General features: G+C 38.7%; 2 protein-coding genes across 2 annotated transcripts in view; one reads left to right on the forward strand and one right to left on the reverse strand.

Moving 5' to 3' along the window:
* The window catches only part of MED12L (mediator complex subunit 12L), a 322,140-nt gene that overhangs the window by 157,325 nt on the left and 141,274 nt on the right, over positions 1–23,541 (forward strand). The window lies entirely within an intron of this gene.
* On the reverse strand, positions 12,370–17,075 carry GPR87 (G protein-coupled receptor 87). Its single transcript, XM_024203010.2, has 2 exons — positions 17,042–17,075; positions 12,370–13,406 (listed from the first exon to the last, which is right to left on the reverse strand). Exons 1-2 carry the CDS (start codon positions 17,073–17,075, stop codon positions 12,370–12,372), a joined length of 1,071 nt encoding a protein of 356 aa, XP_024058778.2.

Raw genomic sequence — 23,541 nt, forward strand, 5'->3', positions numbered from 1 at the left:
AAAAAAAAAAAAAAAAAAAAAAAAGGCGGCTGTGCCGCCCTAGGATTGGGTGCAATGCCGCCTCCTACAAGCTGCCGCTCCAAGCACCAGCTTGCTCGGCTGGTGCCTGGAGCCGGCCCTGCTTGGATAACAGAGTGGAGAGTGTGCTTATAAAATTTGTGTATAACAAAATATTGTGTATGGGAGGGGTTGCTATCGCTTCAGAGGGCAGGATAAGGATTCAAAATGACCTTGACAAATCGGAGATTTGGTCTGAAAAAACAACACGAAATTCAATAAAGATAAGTGCATAGTACTATACTTAGGAAGGAAAAATCAAATGCACATCTACAAAATGGGAAACAACTGGCTAGGCAGTAGTACTACTGAAAAGGATCTGGTGGTTATTGTACATTACAAATTGAATATGAGCCAACAATGTGTGGCAGTTACAAAACAGGCTAATGTCATACTGGAATGTATAACAGGAGTGTTGTATGTAAGACACCGGAGGTAACTGAGACTGGTGAAGCCTGTTTGAGTACTGCATCTGGTCCTGTGTCCAGTACACTTTAAGAAAGATGTGGACAAACTGGGGAGAGTGCTGAGGAGAAAAAAAAATGATAAACCTGACTTATGAGGAAGGTTTAAAAACAAACAAACCTGGGCATGTTTCGTCTTGAGACAAAGAAGACAGAGGTTGGACTTGATAAGTCTTCAAATATGTTAAGATCTGTTATAAAGAGTTAGAATGGCGATCAGTTGTTTTCCGTGTCCACAGAAGGTAGGACAAGAAATCGGGCTTAATCTGCAGCAAGGAAGATTTAAATTAGTTATTAAGAAAAACTTTCTAATTACAAGGATAGTTAAGGACTGGAATAGCTTCCGAGGGAGTTGTGGAATCTCTGTCTTGGAGATTTTCAAGGACAGATTAGACAAATACCTGCTGAGGGATGATCTAGGTATACTTGATCTTGTCTCAGCATGGAAGGCTTGGCTAGATGACGTCTCAAGGTCCCTTCCAGCTCTACATTTCTATGATTCTGTTTAGGGCAGTGGCTCTCAAACTTTTGTACTGGTGACCCCTTTCACATAGCAACCCTCTGAATACGACCCCCCTTATAAAAAAGTGTTTATAATTTATATATTTAACACCATTATAAATGCTGGAGGCAAAGCGGAGTTTGGGGTGGAGGTTGACAGCTCGCAACCTCCCATGTAATAACCTCGCGACCCCCTGAGGGGTCCCGACCCCCAGTTTGAGAACTCCTGGTCTTAGGGGGTGTGACTCCCATGGTTTGTTACTGTGGTTCTTTTACATACCTTAGGAGACCTTGATGAAAATCGACCAAAATAATCACAGTTATTAACCATGCCTGCTATTATTATTAGAAGGAAGAAATGAAAACATTAAACAAAACAACACAAGTAACAGAGTACAAGTGATAAACTAGTTACTTCTGTTAAATCTCTTCGGTATGTCTTTTTATGGAGAGCTTTGAGCCTGGACTACCTCTGATGCATACTTTGGTCCTTCCTTGAGTGCAGGGGACTGGACTAGATGACCTCCTGCAGTCCCTTCAGTTCTATGATTCTCTTATTCTAAGTTAAAACCATGTTAGCAGCAATTCCCAAAAGGAAATTTGAATTTCTCTATTGCCAGGTGTTCTTCATAGCAAGTATCTCCAGGTTATTATATAATCCTCCCTTAGGGGATATCTCCGCTTTATGTGCTACAGACACTGTTACTGGTATTCTGCTTTACCTGTTGCCCATCTGCCTCTCACAAAGAATATCTTCCAAAGTATAGTTAACATTGTATTTTCCTCAGCCAGAAAAGGGCTCATGTATACCCATTCTAAGATGACTTGGTCATTGGAGCACACTGCCTGGAAAAGGCCTCCAAGTAATTGTCTCATAGCCCAGATTCTATTCTGGAACAGCATGGATTAGTCAGCACCACTAGGAGCTGAATGACTCCACAAAGTCTGTTATTTTTAGGACTCGTCATGGATCTCAATCTTCACAGAAGTTTATTTCTACTGGAGGACAGGATTCAGAAGTTGATGGGCACAAGGTTTGCTCTCCAGTCATGTCTATCAGAGGTCTGAGGTCTTGGATCAGAACATTGGTCGCTTGCATTAGCATACTGTCCACATGTGTCTTTTCCAGCAGTTTCTAAATTTCTAGGACTCATCATCCTGGCACTCCCTTGTCCTGTTGGCAAGGGGTACTTAAAAGGACACAGACTGTCAGAATTGGAGAAGTTTAGTGAAGAAAATCTTTGCCATCTCGAAGAACAGGGAAGCTCATTTAGGGAACAAACTAATCCAAAGTTAATGGAAGAACAGACCTCCAACAAAGTGTCAGTTGGCCCAAACTCAGGGCACACAGCTATGTCCTAAGAGCTTTAACTCAAATCCTAATCAGAGAGATGTAAAGGGTGATGTTTTACGATAATTTGGCAGTGGCTTTTATCAACAAGCAAATGGGTACCAGATCCTCAGCCATCATACAATCATCTAATCATCTCTGTTCCTGGACAAAGAAGGAGAGAGAAGAATGTAATGTATATGTGCTGTTGATGACCTATGTATATGTGGGGGCTGATAACATTTCCTGTAAATATTGCCCAACGCTTCCCATAAAGAACCCTGCTTTTCAGTTTCTTAGAACTTTGTCAAAGTTCAAACACTTGAGCTGAGATTTTCCATGCCAGATACTGCATCAGGATGATTTTTTTTTCTTTGTTTTTTTCTCCAGAAATGTCAGCCAAAATGGTTCAGCCGTTTCTGAGAACGAGGCTATGGAAAATATCTTGATTTACTCATATTAGAAATATTCTAGTGTCCTTTTCTTTGAAGAACTCTAGTGTACCTGTTCTTTGGAGCAGGGACTTGAAATTTGGCAGGAGGATGGCCTTTGTGTTAGGAAGATGCTTCTTGGCATCCCTGTGAAAATCTGCCCAAATTTGGCTGGGTTATAAATCTTTGAAAAGTCAGTTGTTACGTGCTCAGTAAAAACATCCTAGATTTTTTAGCAGCTAAAATCTGTGAAGATCACAGAGCACGGTCAAGTCTCTCACAGCTCTTGTGTGTGACTGGACTGTGCATGTTCCATCCCCACTGAGCGTACTCCATGCCCTCAGAGCCTCCTGTGTGTGAGTAGACTGAGTGTGCTCAATCCCCTCAGCTCCTACCTGTGTTGACAGTGCATGCTCCATCTCAGAGATACTTCAGTGAAGCCAGACTTGCCCTGCAGTGGCTGTTCTGGGCTAGGGTAGGACCAGGCAACATGGAGGAGGAAGTTTGTCTGATTCAAATGCTGAGGGGACAAAAGCTGAGACAAGGAAACTGAGACTGGAAGCTTGGAGGGGAGTGACTTGAGGCTAGGGAGAGGGAAGGCTGGAATTGGCTGGGCAAGGAGGCTAGACTGGGAACTAGTGAGGGAAATGTGTGTCTGTGGAGGCAGGTAGACTGGGAGCAAGTTGGGAATGCTAAGGTTGGGTGAGGAGCTGGGGAAGGGGAGGAGACTGAGACTGGCTGAGCAAAGAGACTGGGTTAAGGAGCCAAGGAAGGACAGTGGGGAAAACAGAGAATGGATGAGGAGCCCAGGGAGGGAGACTAGGTCTGGGAGCCAGTGGGAGGGAAAGGAAGAGGCAGATTGGATGTGGAGGCCAGAGGGCAAGGCAAGGAGAGTGGGACAGGGATGAAAATCTTGAGGAGTGGAGCGTGGTAATAGGCAGGCCAGGAGAATGGGACTGGGACAAGGAACCAGGGATGAGGAAGAGGCAGCACAGGGACAAGGTTGGAGGGGGTAGAAGGGTCAAGGTTAGGGGAAATGGACTCACTACTGTATGATCCTATCCAGAGCCTGGAATGGAACTCAGGATTCCTCAATCTCACCATTCTTCTGCTGTCAACAGATATCTGGCAAAACGTTTCATCCCGCTCTAGTGCTGGTCCTCATAAAAGAGAACTTACAACTGGAATCAGTTCCTCCATTAGTGCAAGTGGCACAGGTCAGTGTGTGGGTATCAATATGATTCCACGTGATGGAATTTTTTTTCACTTTCTATTTTAATAAACTAGGAAATTACACACACATACATGCATTCTGTGTTAAAAGAATATAATTAAGGTTGTGGTCAAGCACTCAAAAGATGGGAAGTGCCAGAATTAAGGCTGCCCATGCAACCTTAATTCATCCCTATTCTGCATACATATTATAATGCAGTCTTTAATGATGTGATTGCATGCTTTTTTTCTCCACGGGACACCTGCCTTGCAGGAAGAATGAGGGTTGTGTAGTAAGGGAGCTATTTTCTGTAAGAGCGAGAAGTTGTAAGGTATTCAGTGAATGAGACAGGTGCTGTGCCTAATAGAAAGTGCATGGAGGATTTGGGCCCTTATAAACATGGTATGATGTGGGACAGAAAAACACAAAGACATGAGGAGATCACTATAGGAAGGTTTTGTGAAACAAGATATCTTGGAGGGGAGAGACTGGGGGTAGATGTACCTGCTTGTCACTGGGAGGCCTTGCAGGTTATTCTAAGTGCCAACGGGTCGCATGGAAGATGATGCAAAGCAGAGATTATAAGGAGATGTATATGTATAACATTAAAACTATAATTGTTTAGCACAGCTTGGGAGACAATTTAAACAATATTATGATTATTACTATTCAGACTGTGAAACAAAGGGTACTCCTACTGCATGTTGCCTTGTTTATTTCTATCAGAGTAGATCAGATGTTGAATAAATTAGTCAGTGTAGCTTCTTTTCCTGTTTCTGTTGCAGTCTTTGGGCATGAATCTGATCTTTGATGTGGAGCTGAGAAGTATGCTTCTTATCTTGTAAAATCAAGCCCTTGTACTTTTTTTCAGTTATAACTCTTGTTAATATCATTATAAAGAAATGTGAAAGGTAAACACCTGTCTTTAAAGCCCAAATCTTTCTACATGATCTGCTAGCATGAACCTTTACAACAACTATGTGGGATCCAAAGGGTCCACGCTAGTCAGATCCTGTTAAAAGATCAGGCCTAAATTTCTTGTGTATACACCTCAGTTTCTACTAAAATTGATCAGAATATGGAATTTCCTTCTTGTGGGAAATTCAGATATTTCAAAACTTGTCTGAGTTTTGAATCAGAATGAAAAGTTGAAATTTTTAGTGAGAAGGAAATTCTGCAATAGTTCATTCTGATACTTTAATAATGTTACAACATTATAATATATTTTATATGTATGTAATATAAATAACATGAACATAATGAAATTAATATAAAAGTCAAAATGAATGTTTTGGAATTGTAGAAATGAAATGAGAAAGCTTAGATGAATTGTTTTGCCTTTTTCCTGTCAAAAACTTTTCTGAAATAGATAGATATTCTCCCATAAAACTTAGATTTTTCTGAAACTGCATTTTCCTAAGAGAAGTTTGTTCTGTCAGATTTTGTCAACTAGATGTCATTTCTACATTAAAAGGGTGATTTTTTTTTTTTTTTTGGTAGAGCAAAGCAAATGCATGGTGGACTATCGCCACCTTCTGATTGTGAAGTTTAAGTGCACTGCATAAGATACATTTAAACTACCAGCGCTCAGAACACTCAACAATGGGGGCCTGTAATCTATTGATTTCTGTTTAGACTCATGATATTTTTGTACAAACTGCTTGTACTCTAACCAATTTGCTTTAATCCCCACTGAAATACGTATGATTGGAGAAGAGGAAATTCACATAAACATTACACAGTTTACTGAACTTGATGCAAACAAGCAGATCCCTTTTGCTCCTAGTAGCCAAATTTAGTTTGACTGCTACTTTTTTCCATTATGATGATAGTGTTTCATAAAGTTGCATATTTAACACTGCCAAAAAAAAAAAAAAAAAACGGGCTACATTCCTTAAATGTTAAGTGTGAAATACTGCTGTTGTTTAAGCAATTTCACACTTCAGATGGTTACTGAAGTAGTAATTACTGTAAACAATCAGCAGTGATGTTAGTAATCTCTGCCAGGTAGAGTTGGCAGAGAAAATTTTGAAATTTTCAAATGGAAAAAAGGAACAAAATTTTATTTCAATTAGCTGTACTGCCCAGGGAATTAATTACTACTGCTGGTTTTTTTGTTTTTACTTAGGGTTTGTCTTCACTACCATGCTAAATCAGCACCGCTGCCATCGATGCAGCAGTGCCGATTTAGCACATCTGGTGAAGGCACGTCATGTTGATGGGAGAGCTCTCTCCTGTCGACGTAATTACTCCAGCTTAATGAGAAGCAGAAGCTATGTCAGCAGGAGAACGTCTCCCGCCAACATAGTGTAGTGTAGACACCACTTTAAGTCGATGTAAGTTGTATCACTCTGGGGGTGGTTTTTTCACACCCATAGCGACGCAACTTATGCCAGCTTAAGCAATAGTGTAGACAAGGCCTTAGTCCTTCAGCTGGTAAGACCATGAACTAGCAATGAAAGGCAGGTTGGTCTGGTGGATTAAGTACAAAAAAGAGTCGGTAACTTCTTAACTCTAATGCCAGGTCTGCTGCTGACTCTGTGTGCCCGCAGATAAGGTTATCGGTATTACTGTGTTGGTTTGATCATTTGTAAAATGGGAATTAAGCAATTTAGAAAAGAAAAAAATATATAAAGTACCATGTCCAAACCAAAATCACTCCAACAATTGTTTCTGCATTACAGAACAGTAGTCATGATAAAATCAATTAATTTGAAAAGAAAAATGATCCCGTTTTTCAAAACCTGTTACGCTATCTGTCACCTGGAGTTGTAATAGCCAAATATTATCAAACTTGCTTGATTTTTCTTCATTGTCGGGGGGAAAAGAGGGAATGTGACACAGACACATAGGTATTACCATACTGGATCAGATCAGTGCTTCATATTATCTAGTATTGTATCTCTGATAGTAGCCAGATGCTTCAGAGGAAAATGCAAGAAACCCTGTAGTGGACAACTGTGTCCTCATAGAAGAACATTTCTTCCTAATCAAAGTTAGTGGTTGACTTTTGAGCTGAGGTATGGGGCTTTATATCCTGTTTAAATGCCAGATCTCTGATTGGGTTAGTAAACAGTGGTACAGCATTCTGGCACCTTTTTCATGCTGGCTTCTTGAGCTCCAGAACTTAAGCTCTTTTTTTATTTTTATTTTTTTTGGTAAGTCTCTAGATATTTGCTGAGAGAGCCTCAAAAATGTGTCCTGATGTCAGTGATTTTAGTGATCTCTGCCTGCATTTGCAGAACCTGGAACAATACCTCTGAGAGGTGTACTGTTCATCTCCGTGGGTACTAACTCACTCCTCAATGATAATACATTAAATGTCCACACTGTTAATTCTATCATTGCTCACAAGCATGTAGGAAAGGGGGAGGATCAAATTATAGAGATTTGCACAATGTAATGTGATTAATGCCTCATTTCAGCATATTAAGTGAGTGGGCTTAGGAGGTACCACTAATGATCTTCCCCACAATAAACAAACAATCAAAAAAAGCCAATGCCAAGTTGCCTATCAGAGCATCTGAACCCTGCAAGGAAGAGCTAATATCAAGAAGCCCAAAGGAGCATACAAGCCTCATTGAGACAAACCCAAGCAGTAGCCCAGCAGAGCCTGTGTGTATTCAGACCACACAAAGTGGGAGCTGAGTCCAGACATCATATGTGATTGCATTTGGAACATCTGCTCATAGTACTGTGGGAAGCATCTCATATAAGCATAGTTTGGAAGAGTACAGCTATGTTTGATTTACATTTAGGAGTCAAAATGGAAAAACTCTGGGTGTTCTCATTATCTATACAAATGTTTAATATCTTTTGAATTCTGCTAAGCTTTTGACTTCAGTCATGTCGTGACAATGAGTTCCACAGGCATTTTAATAAAAAGTATTTCCTTTTATTGCTTCTAAATTGCTTTTCAGTTCATTTGAATACTCCCTTGTCCTCGTATTATGAGAGAAGGTAAACAAAACTACCCAATTTATTTTCCCAGTACCATTATTTTGTATAAGTCTGTCAGTCCCATTTAATTAGTCTCCTCAGTAATGTAACATTTCTGATCTTTCCACTCTCTCTCTCTCTCTCTCTGCTTCTAATAATTTGTGTTGCTTATCTTTGAACTCCTATTTCTGCTAGACCATGACCACAACTGAACAAGGGTGAGGGTATTCCAGGAGTTTAGGTGACGACATAATATTTTCAGTATTATTTTCTATCCTATTCTTTATACTTCTGAATATTTTGTTTACCTTTTGAATTAAGATGTTTACACTGAACTATCCATAATGGCCTCTAGGTTTCTTTTGAGTGATTAGTTAATTTAGTACTCCTGGATATGAGTAGTTCAAATGATTTTTTACAAGCTTGCATCTTTTTTTTTTTTAATTTTGTTTTACTTGTCAGTACTGAATTTCATCTGCCAGTGTGCAGCCCCTGAGGGTAGGCTTATCAGGTACTTCTGAAGGTCCACTCTGTTTAGTGTGTTCTTGATGAGCCAATATAACTGTGTGTCTATTTAATCAATTATCTAGAAAAAGAGTCAATGTGTTATATGGTATTTATTGACTTGAGTAAAGTATTCAACATCATTCCCCATGGTATGGTATTCTTCCTGAGAAACTAAGTTTGGGCAGAATTGTTTGAAGATGGGTAATACAGTTGTCTAAACAAATAAAAAGCAAGTTAATTTAATGACACAGTATGCTATCATCTTGATATGGGGTATCGAATAATGCTGTGAATATCAAGCATTTTTTTTAAAAGCATAGAAAATGAACACAGATCAAACTAATTAGCATGGTAGGAAATACATGGGAAAGTCAGAGAACACTTTAGAGGACAATTAAAAATTTAGCATGGACTTGATAAACTAGTGAAATGGGAGATGAGATCAATAAAATGAGATTCATGAAGGACAAATGCAGCATTGTTCATCTGAGGAGGATGAATCAATTGCACGAATTTAGAATGGGAGCATACTGTCTAGTGTTGTTAGAGAGAACTAAAAAATCTAGGATTATGATGAGTTGTATTTCAGAATTTAACACTGATAAATTAGAGGATCCTCATAAGGGCAAAAACTAATCATGACCTTTGAGGAGAGATTAAAGAAAATTTAATTTGGATAGCCTGCAGAAAAGAGTGAAGATTTATGAAGGTCTTTGAGTATGTACAAGTAGTTCACAAAAGAAGTGTGCATGTGGTGAGGAGTCCTGGTGAGGATTATTTTCAGTAATCAGCAGATATGGAACAGGAAGGAAAATTTTATTTTGAATAGAAATAAATTTGTAGATAATGAAACAAGTTTTCAAGGGAGGCATGGAATTCCTAACAAATAACTGTCGAGATACTGAGGAAAAAATGAAGACCCTCCAAAGGAGGAGGATCTAGATATGAAGTCTCTTCCATAGCTTATAACTATGTCTGTGTGCTTTCTCAATTCCAAAAATTCTGTCATTTAAAAAACCCAAGCCCCCATTTTAAATTCCCCATTCATTCTTTACAGAGCTCATTTTATCTATGCATATATATTTCCCCCTATTCCAAACTTGCTTCTTCTCTAGCCACAAAGTAAACTTAAGCTTATGTGTTTTGTCTCATCAGGATTATTGATTTTTACACAGCCTCTTTATCATACTCTATCTCTCAGTGATAAAATGGCACTAGCAATTTAAACATACAGGAAAAATGCAAGAGAAGCTTATAAATCAGAATATCAATAGTGTTGAAAATATATGATAAAGGACAAATTCTGATAGCCACATTTTAACCCTCATTTAAGAATGTGTCTGAGCGTTTTGTCCCAATATGCAATATAGTAATTCCTTATAACTCCCTTATAACTCCAAGATGCATTGTATACTTACCCTTTTCTAATTATTTCAAATTGTTAATTGGTAGGTAAGATCACTGCTATTTTGACTGCATTTTAAAAGTAGCTCATAGTACTTAGTATGGGGATAATATGTTAGTCAATATGTGTCATGTGGCTAAAACCCTGTACGTTGCTTTGAAAATGTACCCTTAAGAAGAGCATTGTTACTTTAGAGTGTGGACCATCTGAATTAAATGATGGACTGACCAGTTCACAAACATAAGGCTTGTTAGTGTTCATTCACGGTAAAAAGTGCTGGCTCACAAACTTTGTGTGGGGTTCAACTTAAAAGGATTCCCCACATATTTTTCATTCATCTGGAATAATTCATTAGTTAGCACCCTTCATTTTGGCACATTCTGATACACTAATTGATGCTATGTGCACCTTCCCTCCCCCTATCCCCCACCAATTATCTCAGCTCTTTCTTTACACATCCACTGTTATACTATTCTGGATCACATGTATTTCACAGTTTGGAGTAATAGCCCCTGTGAAGGGACAATATGTGTATCCCATGGCACAGAGGGCATTATGGGAGCTCTTCTCCAAAAGGTGAATTTCACCTGCTTGCATGCACGATATTATATTTTGCCTTTGCCAAAAAAATCTAGAGCTTGAAATGCATGTGTGAGTGAGCATATATCTAGACACTTGTATGCCGAAATAGACGCTGTATTCATTTTACAAGACAAAAGTATAGTAAAGAAGAGAGTGCCATCTTTTTCTGTGAATGATTTGAAAATGTAGGGTCCAATCATACGTTTGTTGAGATTCCGTAGCTCTCATTGTCATCACTGGGAGTTAAGTTGTTCAGCACCTCACAGGAGCAGTTTCTTAAATTTTTGTTCATGTTGTACTATGCACACATAAGGTAACGGTGTGAAACCTATGCAACTTTTTTGTTTAGTGTTCAAATATTCATACATCAATTTTCAGTAGAAGCGATTGTTTCAGATGAATCTTTTCTTTTGCCAACCATGACTTCTTCATTGTGTTTTTCTCAGTAAAGTCTGGGGGATGGGTGTGGGGACAACTGGGGAAATGAAATTTTTTTTTGTATTTTTCTTTTTTTTAAAGTCTATTACTATAAATCTTTCCTTGTTTAAAAAAAACCACAGACACAAAATTAAGTTAGGTCATCAGTCTGAAATCCATAAATCAAGATGAAATGAAAAGATCTATTTGTTTGATTCAGATGGTAGGTTTGAGTCTAGATAATACTGTGTTTGGCACTTGATAAATCTTGGAGAGCTAGATATATTGAAAATAGAAAAAGGTGTCTCCTCTAGATGGCGCTGTGTAACTTGTGTACTTGTATACTAAGAGGAATCCGTTGCTAAGCCTCTCATCCATTAAACATTTAATCCTACACCTCTTGCACACATAACTGACTTTCTTAGCACTGAGCTGAAGTTATTAGTCTTCTTTCATGTGTCATACTGCTATATTGTATGTCTAGCACAGAGGGAAGTATAATATTTTTAGTTTTATTTCATTGTATGATTTGATCTGAGGCATTTAAAAATTAAAAAAAAAAAAAAAAAAGCTGGAGGCAGGAATTACACCTAGGGTATCATACACCAGCACAGGAATTAGATAAAACCATCCCCTCCCTATAACTATTTGCCTGCTAGCTGGCTAGAAAGAATTTGACTCCTCAGCTGTACTTCGGGGGCAAAATGCTGTACTTTGTTTGGTGAAAATACAACATATGGAGCCTCTTGTCTGTCACTCCAGAATCCAGGCCTGATACTTTCCTATCATCTTCTTAAGATCTCAGGTAGTAATGTACTGGCTGGTGCTCTATCCCCCAGATGTGCCCAGGGCATGCTCCTAGTCCAGCCATCATACATATGTGCAGGCAGCCAGGATTGTGCACGTTCTGCTCTGTTTCTGGGCTGCAATAAGTCACATATTGCCTCTAATCCCACTGACCCATCTGGCTTAGTACTAACAGTGTGAGCTGGGAATTCTCTGCTGCCCCCCTTCTTGCACCTCCCTTTAACTGGGTTAGGGTAAGATGTTGCCTTTAGTGTCTTGCTCGTTTCTACAGAGAAGAAGGTTGATATTAAACATTTTCCTTCCAATTTTTAAGTGGGATAGTCAATGGAGCTAATTAAACAAACTTCAAGCCAGAAGGAATAATAATACCTATGGGTTAGTGAGATTGCTCTTAGTCAGTAATTTAAGGTACATAAATTCTGTTGCTTAAGTTGCTGCTGCTTTCTGGTGGCCTAAAAAACTTCTCCTTGGTGAATATTAGAGTCTGTTATCCTGGTCGTTCAGTGTAATTTTTTTTTTTAAATTAAGGATAGCTATTAGCAAGTTGAAGTGAATAAGAAGTAAACCGCTGGTCATTACTAAATTAATATGCATATTCAGATTTTGTTTGGCTAAATATATGTCAGGCACACAGATAATCAAAAGAGTTATTTTATTATTTACATGCTTTACAAATATATTCCTGCAAATGAACAAAAGTCTCTGTGAGGATAACCTCACACATCCGTGTATTCATGATATATGCGCACTTCTGATCTTCTGACGCTTTGAAGTGACCTGATACTTTCACTCCTGGTTCGCATATTTGATTTCTTGAACAGCCTTCGTGAAAATGATCTACACATGAAAAAGTAAATTATTGGATCTAGACATACATTACATGCAGACAGGAAAAGTGTCATTTCCTTGCAGTAGTACAGAATTTTATGTGCTGAATCATCTAAAAGTTTATCTATGTGGCTAAAAGTAAAGGGTATTCTACACAAATGATATGGGAGAAAGCATGTGAAAAATACAGCCACAACAACCCTTATGCTTTGGTTGTGTTTTCGTTTTCTGCTTGATGAGCTAATAAATTGCTTGCTTGACTTGTATATGTACCTGGATATAGCAATGTAACATCCTATTAGTACTATAAGTACTATTACAAACATACAGGTATTGATATAAATGACTGCTTCATGCCATTTTACTCCCAAGGGAGTTTTAAGTTTTATGCAATCATCTATATTTTTCTTTGTTGGATATTCATTAGTAAGAATCAAATTTGGTAACGCTAGAAAAGCCATAACAACCCAAACACATGCAGACAAAATCTTGGTGAAAGTAATACTGTACATTCTGGAATCCCCAAATGGCTTTACCACTTTCAGATACCGGTCAATGCTAATGAGTCCAAGAAACACAATCGTAGTATACATGTTTGCATAAAACAAAACTGAGGAATATCGGCATAGAAAAAAGTTAAAGTGCAATGGTCCGAGTCTCGAGTCCTGAATTATTTTAAATGGAAATGTCAGTGTCATTAGGAGGTCTGCAACCACAATGTTTTTGAGGTAAAAGATAAAACTTGTTTTGTTTCTGATGTGGAAGAAAATCCATACTGCTAGACCATTCAGTAAGATGCTTGCCAGGAATATGATGAGGTAAAGCACTGGCAAAACAATGGTTGTAAATTCATTTTGTGTGGAGTTCCCAAGTAGACCTGTTGTGGAATTAGTTGAAATAATGTCTTCTTGGCCCAGATGATAATCTATAGGAATGATGGAAAGAAATAATGTAAGTACGTTTTGACAGTTGTATAAATGATTTTAGTAGCTGTTCTCCAAGGCTTGTGGTGTTGTTGTCTTCGGCTGAGCCCAAATGATTCTCAGATGAACCAGTTTAGAAAACGTGAACTTCTTTAATACGATATCTTTTAATATTATACATTTTAAAATAAAAGCATATAGCACTTGTTGGCCACAATAAATCAGAATACTGTAGGCATTGGTTGTTCCAGGCTGTTGGAACATAAGGACAGTTCTGCAATTTAATTGATAGAAAAAACCTAGGAATATGGCTAAAACCGATAATGCATTTTGACTTTCTCCTTTAATTAGTAACCGTAATACTTGTCTTTTTCTATAGAATACTTCAGTCTTTAAAGCATGTTACAAAAATCCCTACATCTCCGTTACCGCATTATTGGGTAGGGATCCCATACATCCCCAATATTAACCCTACATTTACAGGTTAAGAAACTGCGGCAGAAAGGCTAAGGGAGCTTCTCAGAAGAAGGAGGGCTGCTGAGCTTGGCGCACAGTATGCTTCACTGTCTTGTGAGGTTGGGGGCAGGTGGAGCTCTGAAAGATCAGCTTCTAGCCAGACTATCCATTTTTTCAAGAAAATGGCTGTTACACTGCTGCTTTTTCAAGCATGGTGCTACAACCCCGGCCATATGGAGGTGTGATATGTATTTCTTTGCCCTGAGCAGTTGAGGCTGGCACACCTGCCACACACAAGCACGGGTTGTACGGTCACAATGGCATTGGAACAATTTTTATAGTGGAGTGCTGAAAGCCATTGAACAAAACTGTGTATGATGGAAACCACTTCAAGCCAGGGGGTGCTGCTGCACCCTCCAGCACCCCTAGTTCCAGCACCCTTGTACTGTCAATGATTTTTCTCCTCTGCACCCTGCAAGGGCTTGTAGGATCGAGTCCTAAGAGATTGTCTAGGCCATGGAGGATAGTGGTGTGAGGTGCTGAAATTGGAGTTGAGGGGTCTCTCCTCCCTGTCAAGTGCTCCCATTTTGGTTCTCACTGGTGTACTACTTTTATTTACTTTTAATAGCAGGCCAAATGAAATAGACTGAAAACATCATGGTTTGAATTAATCTATTTTGTATAAACTGAATGCATGGAGGACTTTCTAAATATAACTTTCCTGATACTTCAAGCTTTCATCTCTTGCAGCTGAGCTACTACAGCAAATATTTTTCTGATAGCTTAGAAAAACTTCCTTCATTGCCCTATTACCAAAAATCTCAGGAGAGTTCTCATATAAGAAATATAGTAATTGAACTTCTGTTACTCTTTGGATAATTTCTGAAGAAAATGTGCATTTGCAATCACTTTGTTAAATTCTGCTGTAAAGTAAAAAAGAAGTGGGATGCACACATGCATTTGAAACATTTTTTTTTTATAACTTCTTGCATTGGCGTTTTTGTCTAAGAAATCTACAATGGTAGTTATTAAAGCACAATGTACCGTTACACTTAAAAATACATTCCCAGTTCAAAATTCCTGCTAAGGTGAGTTTATTTGTCTCTTCAATTAATTTTTTGTGGGGTAAATGAGTGCACTGAGGCCTGAAATGGGGAATAAACTGTGTGCTATCTTTCAGGTTGAAAATATCTTTCTGTCCTCGGAGTAGACATGCTTGGTGTAGGATCCATTGGAAGAGAGATGATGGTCTCTGCCTGAACAGTGCTAGGATTTAAGCCTGAATGGAATAATACACTGAAATTGCATGATCCTAATGGGTACTTCAGTTGCATAGGAGAGCCAGTCTCTTCCCTGCTGCACCCTGGTCTTGCAGGGCGCAGCTAGGACAGTGTGAGAATGGGTGACTTCTGTTGGCACAAGATTTACATTAGATGTGCAAGGTGTAGAATTTGTGGGTGGAATGATGGCTTGGCACCCATATAAAAGGCCTTGTGATCTACTAAGTAAGTAATCAAGGTATTTGGGTGGAATCACTCAGCTGCAAGGACTCTCTTCCTGCAGATATAGATGTGGTATCTTACTGTCATTGTTTAATGACATTGTGACCTATTTTTGCTATTATATTATAATCAAACACTTCTGCATAGCACTTTAAATCTCCAAAATACTGTACTAGCATTTGTTAATCAAAATAGTACTGTCAGACAGATTAGGGGCATTATTATTTCCATTTAACTGATGGAAAGAGATTGAGGTACTGAGGGTGCAATTCTTTGTTGTGCTTACTGGCGCAGAGGCCATAAACGCAGTGGAGCCAATCACCGGGAAATTCTTTTGTTGTAAAGGGTAAGGTGTAAGGTCCATAAGTGTAGCACAGTGGGCACACCAGGACCCTCATCCTCAAAAAAGTAAGTCAGACCATCTCTGTGCTCTGGTTGTTCCTGGCTGCTGGAATAGTCCATAGGGCCATAGACAACGAGGCACGTGCCAAAGTAGCCCTCTGGAGGTCAAAGCAGCCGCTTGCCAGCCTCTGAATAGAGTGGCTTTATGCCACTTCTGTTGCTTACCTGTATCCGCTCTGAGCAGAACCAGAACTGAGAATTGAGTCAAGAGGGGTTAAGTGCCTGAGGCCATGCACAGATGAAGTGGCAAAGTGCCGTCCCTTCACCTGTCTGTGCCTTTTATTATTTTGACCAGCAACAGGACATTTTAAAGAATTGAAATGCTGCTTTTCAATTAAAAGTTGGAAGGAAAATTAAGTATTTGTAGAGACAGCACTGTACATTTATGACCTAAAATACTTTTTTTGTGAGAATAATGAATAGATTGTACAGTATTCTGAGCGAGAACATAAATGAATGGCGGATCATAAGGAAAAGTGGCAAATCTAATAGACTTTTTTGGTCCATTTAGCAAACTAATTAAGGTGGACTCTAACTGTAGAGAGGAATATTTGTATCAATCTATTACAATTAATAATTATGGACCAGGTCATATTAAGGTACTGATTGACCTTAACTCCCTTTGACTCCAAGGGGAGCTGAGTGCTCAGCATCTCACAGGATTAGGTCCTATGTTTTGCAGTGCTGATATCATGGCTTATGTAGGTGTGTAAAGATTTAGCTGACACAACCTGTGCAAGTGCAGTATAATCAGAGTTTATCTGTTATACTTACCAGTACACTGGGAGTGCACTGTTGTTCTTAATTATAGGTAATCTTTTGGCTCTTTGTCATAGCAGAACATTGTCTTTTATTTAAAATGATTTATTCACCCAGAATCAGGAAGATGAGAATTCTGTTTGGCCCTTATTGAATTGCTAAATATGAAACGCAATTTACTTAAATTCACAAAGCACAAAATTATAGTCATTGTGGATTTTAATCACATAAATATTTGTGATCAAACATCTAACATTAATTTTGTAATTATTAATAATTTATCTTCATGTTTCTTCTAAAAAATAATAGCAAATAATATTGTTTAAAATTGCCTCTACCTTGAACTTCTATGGTGTATTAAATCAGATTGGAAATCCATTGAGGAAATATCTGACAATATTTTGATACCCTTTTTTTAAAGGACTTATTTTTTAAAAATATTGCTCTTGATAGTAAATAGGGGATACTATAAACTTTTCTCAGTTAATTCCAACTTTTGAGAATTCTTTCAAATTTACCTGGTGTTTTTCCATATGACAAGTTGAACCCCATTATTTTTGTTGCTGTTGATTTTCAACTGAAATACTTTTCAGGGGAGGCAGGGTTCATGGTCCTTGGACTCAGCCTGGGCTATACCAGCTTTAACTTCTGAAAATATAGGAAATAAAAAATAATTAAAAATAAGCAGAAGTTTTTGCACAACAGCAGCATCTTCCTGCATTTCAGAAACAAAACTGATCAGAGAACACAGACAGCTGGTTGTCTGAACACTTTATAGGTATTCTTCCACTTAAATATTCCCTAATTCTTTACTCCTGTCTTCCCTCACTACACCTAAGCATCTTTTAAAGTATTGAACACCAGCATGGATTGATGTACAGATGTATGCTAATATTCAAACATAACTGCCTCACTTTGCTCAGTCTGTTGTCCTAACTACTGAAATGCCCTTCGTTGCTACTTCAACAATTGTTTCCCTTCCTTATGAGCTGCCCTTGCAATGGACATCTTCTGTCTTGATGAAGAACCTTTATGCCCATCCCTTGTCGGATGAACACATGCTTAAGTCTGTTCTCAATTTTGGAATTCCTGGTGGCCAGTTTGGGCTGTTGCTCTTGTCACTGGATCCTCTGATGGCTTTCTGTCTTGACATATTAAACCTTTATATGCCCTCTATGGATAAACTGCAAGGAATAAAAGAAGGTACCCAAGTAAAATACTGACTATATCTCGTGCTATGAAGAAAAATACTTAGAAAAATGTATGTTAAGTGCAATATCTTTTATTTTTCAAACTAAAAAATTTAATACACAGCCACAGTATACATCACGTGGTGTTATATATATTATACATATATAAATATAGTGTCTGTGATATTATTAGCTCTCGACTTAATATATAGAGTGTGGTGTGTGTTTTATTTTTTTGTTGGAAATTTTAATTTTTTTTGCTCACTTCCTTGTGGTTTGTATGGTGTGTGTCTATTGTGTAGCCTGTTGGGAGGTCAGCTTGAAGAGATAGCAAGAAAGTCTGGGGCCTGAAGGGACTCTGAATGGAAGAATGAGACACTACAATGGCAATATTATGATGCTTTGACATTGAACATAATGTGTATCAAAGTTTAATTATCAGAAATTTTCTCCACTGTTGATTTATAAAATAACTTTGCAAATTGCTGATGTGTTTGTTATAGGAAGTAATTGTATAGATTATCCACTCCTGGCTCGCCAAGCTTTTTTATATATGAATGTTAGGAAAAAACACAGCAAGACAGACCATTTCTCAGCAGTAAGCAGTGACACCTTTAATGGCTCTGCGTCTCAGAAGTTGAAAGGAACTCCAAAGCACAGAATCAATGAAACCTACCCAAACTTACGTATGTTGGAGGACAAAACAGTGTTGAACTAAGTTTTGCAAGGTTGTCACCCCTTTATCAGGGACTGACAATGAATATAGTTTATGATGTCACTACACGGTAATAAAGCATGTCACTTTTTTCACTACTGCTACGTTTTAAGTACAAATGAAACTCCAGTCCAAACTTTTAAAACTTCATTTTAATTTTGTTTTTTAGTATCTGGTATTGAGGTCCATTTTGGGACATTAAATGAAAAGAGATGGGGAATGTAGATGACAACTTGATATCTCTTGGGCATAGGGAAAAATATTACTGGCTAATATCACTATCAATAGTAATCGTATAAATCTGCAGCTACATCATCCATGGTCCAGCAGACACTGGGATTAAAGTATGGTGAACTGTATTAAGAGATTTTATAAATTCTCAGTGGTATTGTCTAACCACCTTTCTTCCGAGCTCCTGTTAATCCATGTAAGCCCTTTTTCATGGTCCCCCAAAAGCACTTTTTCTGTGCTATTGTTATCAGGTCCTAGCAAAGTAGTCTCTCAAGGGTCAAACTCGCTGGATGTCAGGTCTATGACGATACAACTATGGTGTGGCAGGCACTCTGGATACAATTTTGGTTTGAAAGGAATCTCTCAGTTAAAAATAAATGTATGCCTCTTCCCTTGTCTGATGGACACTTCTCTGAGCAGGATTCCTTGACTAATTCCTTAAGGAACTAGGAGCAAGTAATAACTCTATATGCTCATCACATAGGAAGGTTCTGCCTAGTGGCTTTAATTCAACATAACAAATGGATATTTATCCTTTTATAAAACAGAGGGAATAGGGGATTACCGTGTTCACAGGGCAAGGGGATCATCTTTAAGATGCAAGGACCACAGTCTCATGCTTACAGGAAATCTTAAATAACTTCTTTCATAATGGATTCTACCTGGACAACCATTATTCCTATCATTCCAGGGAATTATTTACAATCCATAGGTCTCTGACATGCTTACCTGCATCTACTGATGAGACTCTAGCACCAACAATTCCTCCTGTGCTCCCTCTGCAACCTACATCTCTAATGTCACACACTCTCCTTTGGCCTCTCATTGACTTCCTGAGTTCATAGCAGTTGTAGCAAGTCACCTCTGGAAACAGGGTCACAGTCATGGCCTATCCCCACAAGTGGCTAGTGTGGGGTAATTCTTTTCAGGTGACAAAAATGACAGCATCCCAGCTCTTACATCTGTTCAGACTTTGGGTTTTGTAAGTGAATCCTAAAGAGAGTTTGATGATTCTTGCCCAAACATCAATCACATGAGGGATTCTCTGTAATACAGTCCTCAAGGAGAGCTTTTCCAGCTGCATAGAGCATGGCGAAAGTGAAGTCAGCCAGGGAATTCCATGTCCTGTAGCACCGTTTGTCAGAGAATGTAACTGCTCAGGCCCTACTGTATCCTCTCTTGGACTTCCTTCTCGCTCTGGAACCTATAATTGCTCCGCCTACAAGTCAGCCAGGAACTAACCTTAGAGAATCAATAAATATCCCTTTCCTGTTTAAAACTTTCTTATTCCTTTTGTCTAAATGTCTTTGATTTTAAAACAGTTATAAGAAGTACCAAAATATGGACAGGAAGCAGCAGCAACAACAACAAAATAAACAACAACAACAAACACTTCACAGAAGTGAAAGTCTTGACTGTTTCAAAACCTCTCTGATAAAACGTTGTCTCCTGGGAACTCTAGGGCTTGAATCTCTTAAAGGGAACTTCTCTATCTGATGAGCTTCACTATGATTATTTCTATTGTGATGGCTCCTAGAGGCTCCAATCAAGATCCCATTGAGCTAGGAGCTGTACAGATGCATAACAAAAAGACAAACACCTTATCAATTTAATGGAGTTTTTGGATAATGATTATCTGTCTAGTTAGGGAAGCACATGTTTTGAAGTAGTACAGTTGTGCGGAAATTATTCTGCTTAGATTTAAGGCTCCATATAGATGTTCTGAAGAAAAGGCATCTTTGCCTTCAGTGGAATTCTGTCAAGTCAACAAGTGTTAGTCAGGAGAGACAACTTATGTGTAATGAGGTATCTCAGTAGGAGGGTGGGGTTGATGAATAAGAACTGTAAGCTTATCTTTGAGAACTAGGGGCCACCAAATTAAATTAATAGGCAGCAGGTTTAAAACAAACAAAAGGAAGTATTTCATCACACACCGTCAACCTGTAGAACTCTTTGCCAGAGGATGTTGCTAAGGCAAAGACTATAACAGGATTCAAAAAAGAACTAGATAAATTCATGGAGGATAGGTTCATCCATGGCTATTAGCCAGGATGGGCAGAGATGGTGTCCTGAGCCTCTGTTTGCCAAAATCTGGGAATGGATGACAGGGGATGGATCACTTGGTGATTACCTGTTCTGTTCATTCCCTCTGGGGTATTTGGCATTGGCCACTGTCAGAAGACAGGATACTGGGCTAGATGAACCTTTGGTCTGACCCAGTATGGCCGTTATGTTCTTACCCTAGTATACTTCTGGACTTCTTTGCTTTAAAGCAGCTCATATTACAGGAAATGTCATCCCGCTCATGGTGTGAGAAGAAATATAATATTCCCAGGAGAATTCACACTCTTCCACATATTGTTTCACCCTTAGCTTTGGAAATGAAGAGTCTCCTCCTTCCTCTCCTCTCTATAAAAAAGGGGGCAGATCTTGATGGAATACTAAAGGGTCTCATTTAGTTGGTGACTGACTTTGTCCAGTCTTGAAACAGATCCTTTTTCTTCCTTATAAATAGCATTTCTGTGATGGACAAGGTTGATCTCCACCTTCTTACACTTGTTTATTGCCAGTTATATAAGCTTGAGTGAAAGTCTTTTTTTTTTTCTCTAGCCCAATTTCATTCCATGCAAGTGTCATACCTCCCATCTTATACATATCTGTACATCTGTAGTAAAAATCCGGCTATTCCATGGGTCCTTCGTACCTATTCAGCTGTCACTCTAAGGGTTCAGTAGAACCTGCACCTTTATTCAGTTGGACCTTAAATCAAACTTTTTAGCATTTTTGTGGTTTGTCTCTAGTTGGTTGGGTGGGTGTATGTGTTTAGTGTCAGTAAAAATAAAAAGTTGGCAGTTGCAATAAATGTAGGTTAAGTACATATTGTTGCATAGATGGTGCAATCTTTTACTACCAATGTTGATAGACTAGTTTATGTGCATGATTGATATAACCTCATATGAGAATTTAAATCATAGGTTACAAGACATTACATAGGGAGATATGGGATGAGTCAATAGTGTTTCTAATTACTACAGCTTTGAGTTCCCTGACCTGTTTCGGAAATGTAGCGCAGGGAAGAGAGTTTTAGAAAATATGTAGAGGGAAATCTGCATCTGTAAATCTCATTGCTTTTTTCCTGATCTTTAATTCACTACGTTTCTATTTTATCTTACAAGTTTTGTTTTCCCTGGACTAGATTGTATATGTTAGGTCATAATTCTAATATCTGTTTAAATTTTTTTGAAATGTGAAACTTGTGTACTACAGTATAACTTTGTTGATATATTGCATTTGCCAATTATTCCAGTCATCACCATTCACATTGGTTTATAGGTGAACTAAGTGTTTAAATGGTGGAAAAAAGAGATTGAATATTAAATATATCATTGGCTCGCTGTATGTATGTTCATTTTGTTACCTAACAGAACCAATTCTTTACAAGTTTTTTAATGGAAAATATTAATACACAAGATTTTTTAAAATAAAACAGGTTAGGTTGCAATGTAATACAGTATATTTGTGCACATTACTTTTACAAGCACCCTTGTCCCACTCCACCACTGGAGCAAGCCCCAATGCTTCCTTTGTTTCCTTCTTCCCCTCCCATCTCTGTGCCTTTCTCTATGCTGCCCCCTGTGCTTGGAATGTCCTGCCCAATCCATGAACCAGGCCACTCTACCTTCCCCTCTGCTGCTCAGGTCCTTCATAATGCACTTGTTGTCTATAAGAAATCTTAATTTGTCATTTAAGGGGAAAAAACAAACAATCTTTCATGGGACTCTTGGGATGTTCATGCAACATAACTGAGTAACCATATGATCTTATTTTTGTAATCCTCTAGGGGCCCCTAACTACTTCTACTGTTTGTTACTTTTACTAGCTGTGTAATGTCCAAAATGGATCATCAGAGACCATGCATTTTTATTTTTACTGTTAAGAGATTAGCACACTTTTGAGAGCTGTAGAAATTACAGTAAAAAATTCAATTACTCCATTCAAATACAAGTTAAGTATAGCATACACATTGTATGACATGTTACCAGGTAATGTTTGTAGCTATCATTTGTTAAAGTTGAAAATAAATTGAAAAGTTGAATGCCTAAGTTTCAGGGCAAATGTTTGCATCTGTGAAACTAAGATACTCGGGGGAAGGATTTGTGGAGGGTTTTGTTTATAAAAGTGAATTTTGTGATTTGAGAGAGATGCTATATGGACAGTCCCAAAGATGAAAGTCTTTTTATCTAGGGCCTGGTCTACACTGGGGGGGTGTCGATGTAAGATACGCAACTTCAGCTACGGGAATACTGTAGCTGAAGTCGACATATCTTATTCCGACTTGCCTCCCATCCTCACGGTGCGGGATTGACAGCCGCGGGTCCCGTCGACTCCGCTACCGCCGCTCGCTCCGGTGGAGTTCCGGAGTCAACGGGAGCGCGTTCGGGGATCAATATATCGCATCTTAATGAGACACGATATATCGATCCCCAATAAATCGATTGCTACCCGCCGATACGGCGGGTAGTCTGGACGTACCCTAGGAAACAATGCAGCCTGGACAAGCTACAGTGTGAGCTTCTCCTGGTACCACAGCTATGTGGCTCAACTCAGACCTGGAGGGACCACCTTTCAGAGATCAGAGAACAGTTCAATGTACCTGTCTGTATAATACTTGGTGCTTCTGCTTAGACTTCCATAGGAGGTGTCTGTTATCTCTGCCCTGAGCCATCAAATCGTCACTCAATATTTCCTAGTGTTATTAGAAACTCAGAGCCAGTGAAAAGAGGTGGCTGTTGAGATGGGATTGAAGAGAGTCAAGAAAGCTGTTCTGTGATGAGGCCAATTTGTGAGGAAGTTCTACTGCTCTCTGGGAGAGTGATAAAGT

The sequence above is a fragment of the Terrapene carolina genome, unplaced genomic scaffold (genome assembly GCF_002925995.2).
Source record: "Terrapene carolina triunguis isolate 2854851 unplaced genomic scaffold, T_m_triunguis-2.0 Scaffold88, whole genome shotgun sequence".
NCBI lineage: Eukaryota > Metazoa > Chordata > Testudines > Emydidae > Terrapene > Terrapene triunguis.

Excerpts from the sequence above, each read along its gene's own strand:
- GPR87 (XM_024203010.2), bottom strand. The coding sequence starts at position 17,075 with ATGGGGTTCAACTTGTCATATGGAAAAACACCAG. Across the intron at positions 13,407-17,041 it reads GTCATATGGAAAAACACCAG|ATTATCATCTGGGCCAAGAA; the intron begins GTAAATTTGAAA and ends TCATTCCTATAG.